This window comes from Alexandromys fortis, unplaced genomic scaffold, assembly GCF_014885135.2.
Source record: "Alexandromys fortis isolate MF-2015 unplaced genomic scaffold, M_Fortis_MF-2015_v1.1 scaffold_149, whole genome shotgun sequence".
Classification (NCBI taxonomy): domain Eukaryota; kingdom Metazoa; phylum Chordata; class Mammalia; order Rodentia; family Cricetidae; genus Alexandromys; species Alexandromys fortis.
Window position 1 is genome coordinate 3,430,750 of NW_026068025.1, and position 7,717 is coordinate 3,438,466.

The following is a 7,717-nucleotide window of genomic DNA, read 5'->3' on the forward strand; positions in this document are numbered from 1 at the left end:
TCTCCAGCTTGGTGAAGTTCAGCATTCGGACACCTGGCACAATGCTGAGAAAGCTCAGTGAGATGCAGTACTCGGTGTCCTCCCTACTGTTTCTTTGTAGTGCTCAGTCTTCAGCAAGGATTTAGAACTCTTACCTGATGTTGTAACTGCTGGCAGATTGAAGATCTCAGTTCCTGGCTGCGCAGCTGCTGTATTCAAACAAATCTTGAGGTTAATTGAGATGAGATAATCATGATACAAAGTCTCAAGAAATTCTAGAATAAAATTAACCCTTTGATTTTCTACATTTCATTATGTGGAAATGAGATGAAAATACCTTTCTTGGGGCTGGAGAATATTAAGAAATAAAAAAAATCAGGTCATATTTGAGGTAGAAAACTCAAAACGTATGAATAAAAGATAATTCACACGAGAGAGATGTTAGATTCCTGAGAGCAGTGCAAGCAAACAGGAAAAAGTCATTGCAGAACAGGAATCTAGGTTTCCTAGGGATGAAGGCGTGGGCTTCAGACACCCTAACAAGTACCCAAAGATTCTGCCTTGACCCATTATTAGTTACTGGCAACGTGTCACACAACTTATAATTTGCAACTTGAATAAAAAAAGAAAAATCATTTTGTGCCACAAGAGTGAACCATTACCGACTGAGCCATCCTAGAGTAAAAAGCAATAAAAGATGACCCCACGGGAGAGAGTGTGGTGGCACATGTAAGCCATGGGGCACTTGGGAGGCAGAAGCAGAAGGATCTCAGTGCCACAATTAGAGACCCTGTCTGAGAATTTCAGGTGAATATAATCTAAACAATTGTTAATACCACTCAGAATGTGGCTCTCCTTTTACTTTCAGAACTTACAGTTAAGTGTGCTGCTTTCATATATAAAATCTATTTTAGCAAAATGCCATTTTCTACTTGGTCTTAAAAATACAGTCTTAAGTAGCCCTGGCTGTCCTGGAACTTTACATAGATAAGACTGGCCTCGAACCCATTTACTAAATTCTTGGGGTCTTATAGTTTACATACTTAAAAAGCCCTCAGATGGCCATGGTGCAGTGAGATGCGGCAATTGCTTACAAATGATGGAAAAGAAAGCACTGGAGACCTGACTTAACAGAGGAGGAGAAAGGAGTAGATTGAACAACGGGTTATGAAGAGCAGGGACTTGGTGTGGGGAGCAGAGTAGGTGTTCAGTTTTATAAAAGACCGAGTGATGGACTCTAGATAAAATAAAAAGTTGGGCTGGATGGTGGCAGCAATACCCTTAACCCCAGGTCTCAGGAGACCTCTCAGTTCGATTCCAGTCTGGTCAACAAAGCAAGTTTCAGGACAGCTAGAGCTATTACACAGAGAAACAGTCTCAAAAAAAAAAAAAAAAAAAAAGCCAGATGTCAGACACAAATACAAATTCAAGGGTTTTCAGTATGAAATTCAGTTTTAAATGCCCCCAAATTACGGTGTGTAAGGGAAAAGGTGTTGAGAGCTCTGGAGCAAACAAGGGCCAGGCTGAGCTGAGGAAACCAGAAAAGGCCCCAAAAGAGGATCTGAGGCAACAAAAGAGCTAACTCTGCAAAGGGAGGTGGCGCACTGTCCACACCCACCAGGAAAGTGAGTGCCAAAGAACACTACCACTGCTCTGTCTCACGAGAAAAATACTGAGTTACTGAGTTGAAGCAGGTTTTTGGCTTGGTGGCTTTTGGATTTTCAGCTGTTTGCCAGTAAGAACTCAGTTGTGCACTAGAACCACTGGTTTTTAAATATAAATTCCTTTTTTTATAGTGAGAACTCTTAGCAATTAAAAAAAAATCCCATGTTCTTGGGGCTGGAGAGATGGCTCAGTGATTAAGTGCTCTTCCAGAGGACACAGGTTTGATTTCCAGCACTCACGACAGCTTACAGCCAGCTGTACTCCAGTCCCAGGGGATACACACGGTCCTCTGTCCCTTGCAGGCATCGCACATGTAGTACACAAACATGTAGGCAAAAACACGAAAAATAAAATAATCCCGGACTCTAACACAGTTTTATTAGTTTTGGCCTTAAAACTCCAACATACTGTCTCCCATCAGGTAACTTCGCAAAACACTTGTAAGACCGTCAGCCCTCAACAGACCTCAGATTAGTAAATACTGCTAAATGACCAGTTAGCTGAGGACAGTGTGAAAACGTCAACAGAAAAGCTGTTCAGTGGGCTTCATAAACTCACAGCGTACTCTGTCAAGTCTCCTCCCCATTAGCCAGGTAAGACTAAACTAGGGACTGAAATGACCCCAACAGCCTGCTGTTCCTTGGCCTGTGTGTCTGTGTGCTTGGAACGGTGTCTCTTAAGTTAAGAGGCGGAGAGCCACTGATTTGTTCTTTTGGCGACTTTAGGGCTGTGAGTAGGGGAGATTTGAAAACTGGAGACCAAAGGTCTGTGATGTAGTACTTCTCATGATAACACGGGTAGCATGGTCACTCTGTAAATCTGGCAGTTTGGTCAGCATTCAACAATCTGTCACCAATTAAAAAGAGAATCCAGGGTATTCCTATCTTGAAACCCCTTCTATTCTTGGAAGTTATTGCTCACTTTTCTGTAATAAATCTATATTTGCTATACTAAAATGAAAAGCAAAGAAAGATACATTTAATAATTGAGAGACGGAGTATGTTCTCAATGAGTGATGTGGGCTCATCCTTTTCTCACCATCAACAGAGTAGCATGTAATGAATAGTAATCATGAGTAGTAGCGATGTAATTTACACACCTGTCTAGCCGTTCAGCTTCAGAGCCCAGAATTTCTTCTGACAGGGTCAGGAGACTAGCAAATCACAAATCAGAGACAAATCTCTCTCGATTGTCTATCTGTTTAATTAAGACTGGCTAGCAAGTGGTGGTAGCACACACCTTTAATCCCAGGACTCAGGAGGCAGAGGCAGACAGACAACAGATCTCTGGGCGATCCAGGCCAGCCTGGTCTACAGAGCTAGTTCTAGGACAGCCAGTGCCACACAGAGAAACCTTGTCTCGGGACTGGTAACTGACAGAGGACGTGCAGTACTAGTACAGCAGTGATCTGATGGGAAGCAAGAGGCTGCATACAGCTTTCCCAGGACAGTTCCCAGCAGGCTTGGACACTGAGGACTGAGCTGCTGGAAGGGCACGTCGGTGGGAGAAGAGATTCAGGTTAGAATGCTGGGCTGGAGTTCCAGCTGTGTTACTTCTGGGGTAACCATCAGTTACCAAACCTCTCTGACTCCATTTTCTTCCTCATTTATAAAATGGAGATAATCACATGCAGTGTGGTACGCAGTAAGTGTATTATCACAGTTGCATCTGCATGCCACAAGACTGCACCGAGACCCTTGAGGGCCTGTCCAACACCCAGAACTAGTAATTCTCAAAACAGAGCAGGAGAGAGGTGGTTTCAGAGGAGTCCACTGACACCCTGGCATCTGTTTTTAGGCACAGTTGTGTAACTTAGTTGTTCAGGCTGCTAATGGAAAGATGCTCTTCCACTATAGTAAGAATGATAACCTGAGGACAGATAATGTTTATTTGAATTACAAAGGTAAGCTAACTAAAGTGAGATAATAGAATTACAAAGGTGAGTAAAGAGCGATTGTTGAAAAAGGACTGAAAGGCAGGGCTCATGGAAAACACGGTTTTTGAATATTTTAAGAAATGTTTTATGGAGATGGTTCAAATAGATAAAAGTAAAACAAAAAAGCTTTAAAACAAGAGAGACACCAATAAAAACCTGTGCAGAATTAATTTAGTCACATGTAAAAAAAAATGTGCCCTAGATCCAGCATTAGTTCCCCAGGAAGACAAATGGCTTCAGAAACACCCGAGTGGCTGTTTCCTGAGAAGGAACCATTTGTGAATTTGCTAACATTGTATAGAATCAAGATGCTCTGTAAAAACCTTCAAACTCAGGACTATAAAAAAGGCAACGCTGAGGTAGCATTGTTAATGCGTGTTTTATTCAGGGTTCACGAAAGAAATCCCACTTACCCATATCAGAGTCACCTCCACCAGAGGAGTTCAACTTACGAAAAATTTCCTGCTTCTTTGATTTAACCATGGGTGATGTGCTTTCGAGCTTGGTGAAGAAGGAAGGCAAGTAGCTTATACTTCCTGGTGACCGAGAATCATTCCTGTCAGGAATACAGTTCTGTTAGGAACATTCCTTTTACAGGCACAGAGTACTTGGAAAACTACTGCCTCCCTATTTATTCTTATTATTGGGAAACAGGATGTGACCAGAAACTTGTTTGGAAATAGTCAAATATTTTTGGCTCTGAAAGATGAAACAGCAAAATTAGAATTGAAATGCAGATGATCTCCAGCATAGATTATTTGCTTATTTACTGACTGTTTGAGACAGTGTCTATCCTGGAATTAAGTAAACCAGGCCGGCCTCGAACTCAGATAGATCTGCCTGCCTCTCCAGTGCTGGGATCATAGGTATGTGCCACCATGCTTGGCTAATCTACAGCACAAAAGCTTTTTTTTTTGTTGGGGAGGGGGGTGTTTTGATTTTGAGACAGGGTTTCTCTGTCTTGGTGGTCCTGGATCTCTTTTTGTAGACCAGGCAGGTCTCTGATTCACAGAGATCCACCTGCCTCTGCCTCCCGAGTGCTAGGATGAGATGTGTGTGCCACCACCGCTGCGGTCAGCACAAATTCTTAAGGAATAAAATGGCAAAGTATTAATTGGAAGACTTAAAAACAGCTTATCAGGTTTTTTTTTGCTTGATAGCGACTGGTTATGTAAGCTAGGAATTCTTTTAAGTACACTAGTTATGACTAGTAACACACCTACCTGTAAAACAGCAAAGGCTCATATTTAGCCCATAAGTTGGACTTCAGCAAAATAGCTGTAGTAGCTACATAAAATTGCCTATTATAATCATTTTCAGACAAACAACAGAGGAACTGAGTATAATACAAAGGATCTCATTATTTCACTAACAGGGATGGTAACACAACACATTGTTGGCAACACTGTCTGGTCATGTGTATTCACTCAGCATTTGGACAGAAAACTATCTGTGAAGAAAGAAAAAAAGAAGACATGGTCCCTGTGCATAAAAATTCAATCTGGGAAAATATGAATGCAAATGATTTACCCCCTCATTTCACTAGAGATAACAACATGTGTTTTATTATCTACAAGTACATTAAATTAATTCTGAGAAATTCATCAGCAGCTTAGAATTAGACAGACCTGTTTTAAAACTGGACTCTCCCTACCAGTTTTGGCCACCATCAAATCATGTATTTGGCTCTTGGCGTTAAAGGATGTTAATGCCAAGAAACTGTGACTCAAGAAAAAAGCTCAAGACAACAGAGAATACTAGGGTGAAACAGCAGGAAATGGAGCTTCATAGGCCTAGTTCTGGAATGAAAACGCCATGCTAGTGACCGGGTGCTTTACTCAGTGTGCCTCAGTGTACTTAACTCTGCTGAGATACAGAGCAGTGAGACAAGACAAATGAAGTCACTCAGGTCAAAATTAGGGTTAGAATGAGGTGAGAAGAAAATCTAAAAGGCACAGTCTGTGTACAGTCTACAACACCTGGAATAGGACAGGTACTCAAAGCTGGCTGAATCACCACCACCTGCTGCCCAAAGGGTCTAGAAGGATTAACATGCAGGAATAATGATGGAGTTTCTCTAACTTGGTTAATGTGTTGTTTTGGCTAACATCTAGTAGTATTAGCTCATGGGGAAAATACTCTTAGATGTATTCCCTGATATAAAAGTACCACACAAAGAGGAAAGGCAGTGTCTTAAGGAAAGCCTAAGGCGCAGCCTGCCCTGACCCACCTCTGCTCTGCAGGCTCCACTCCCCTCTGTGACAGGAGCAGCATGCTGTCCTGCTTCTCATGCACAGCAGGGACTTGGGGTGGGGAGATGGGCTCGTAGGGATCTGATGAGATGTGACTCCTTTCTGGAGACTTTCCAGGCCTGCTGGGGTGGAAAATGCAATATTTTAGGTTTTACTCCAGGGTCACCTCTGAGTCAATGTCTGCATTTACTATGTATAATTTTATCAATCCCACTCTCTTCTTAAAAATCATGAAAGTTGTTGAGTTTTTTGAGGTTTATCTATGAACCTCTAATCTTAACACCCACAAGGGGAGAAAAAAACCTGATCCATCCTCATGGTTTGTCCTTTACGGCTCACCCTTTAGTTTACATATTTTAACTTTACATACAATACTCCAACCATTTATGTATTTGGTAAAGATTCGTTTATTTTTTTTATGTACATTGGGGTTTTACCTGTATGTCTGTCAGTGTGAGGATGTCAGATCCCCAGGAACTGGAGTTACACACAGCTGTGAACAGCCATGTGGGTGCTCTTCCTCTGGAAAAGCGGCCAGTGCTTTTAACCAGTGAGCCATCTTTCCAGCCCCCCACCCCATTTTATGTATTTTGTAAATGTAAAAACAAACACCCATATCTTCCTATCTCTTCTCCCCAATTACTAGCCATTTCCATATGGCTTGTGATGTACATCTATTCTAACTACAGGGCTCCCCTAGGTGTGATCAGTAGTAGGCCACTTGCCTAGCCTGCGATGCATTCCCAGAACCGTGACAGCAAAATGGATTGTATAAACATTTTAAATGACAAAATCAGATAGTTTTACTAAGAGAAAATGAGCGAAACCAACCTCCTCTATTCAGATCCACAGACGTAGGTTATAAGTGGAGAAGCCAATTGGAATCCCTCTTCATTAATGTCATCAATTGTTCCAAATCTGCTACATAGCATCAAGTTTTCTGTCTCATTTATTTCTTATTTGTTTATTGTGTATGTGTGATTGATTGATTGTTTTTTTAGGCTAATCTAAAAGGAACTCCTGGGTTCTACATGTCTTCCTGCTTCAGCCTCTGAAGGATTACAGATTACAGTCAACCTTCTGTTCTTGATAACTGTACTTTTTCTTTAAAGATTTATTTATTAATTATATATACAGTATTCTCATTACAGATAACTGTGAGTCACCATGTGGTTGCTGGGAATTGAACTCAGGACCTTTGGAAGAGCAGTCAGTGCTCTCAACCATTAAGCCATCTCTCCAGCCCATGTACTTAAGAGAAAAATATAAGCTGGTCTAGTGGTGCACACCTTTAATCTCAACGCTCAGGGGCAGAGGCAGAGAACTCTTCTAGTTAGAGGCCAGCTTGGTCTACACAGCCAGTTCCAGGATAGTGAGGGCTACATACAAAGACTCTATCTGAAAAACAAACAAACAAACAAACAAACAAACCCCCACCCAAAAAGAGTGAGAAAAAGCAGGCTTTCATATTGTCTTTAAGATAATTAAGCTTTGGGGCTGGAGAGGTGGCTCAGAGGTTAAGAGCACAGGCTGCTCTTCCAGAGGTCCTGAGTTCAATTCCCAGCAACCACATGGTGACTCACAATCATCTGTAATGAGATTGGGTGCCCTCTTAAAAGATAATTAAGCTTTTAAAAATGTATGCAATATTTGCTTACAAGTAGTTCAGGGATAGGAGATGGGGTGGGAGGAGGTGAGAGTAAAAACGGCTGGCCATTTGCTGCACAAAGAATAGTGTGAGGTTTTCTACTTTATTTTGTTCTAGTCAGGGTCTCTACATAGCCCTGGCTATTTCTCAAACTCACAGAAATCCTCCTGCCTCTATCTCCAAGTGCTGGGGATTAAAGGTGTGGGTCCATCCATGGCTTTTCTACTTTTTTTTTTT

At 41.7% G+C, this 7,717-nt stretch overlaps 1 protein-coding gene across 25 annotated transcripts in view; it reads right to left on the reverse strand.

Moving 5' to 3' along the window:
* Positions 1-7,717, reverse strand: part of Ncor1 (nuclear receptor corepressor 1) — a 164,671-nt gene that overhangs the window by 6,010 nt on the left and 150,944 nt on the right. For 21 of the 25 annotated variants that reach the window (XM_050163639.1, XM_050163640.1, XM_050163658.1 and 18 more), the window contains 3 exons: positions 5,811-5,954; positions 3,994-4,136; positions 135-188 (listed from right to left, as the gene is read on the reverse strand). In XM_050163639.1, the coding sequence (XP_050019596.1) occupies positions 135-188; positions 3,994-4,136; positions 5,811-5,954 (341 nt within the window). The remainder of the gene's footprint in view (positions 1-134; positions 189-3,993; positions 4,137-5,810; positions 5,955-7,717) is intronic. The other 4 variants (XM_050163644.1, XM_050163649.1, XM_050163648.1 and 1 more) reach the window with 4 other exon arrangements.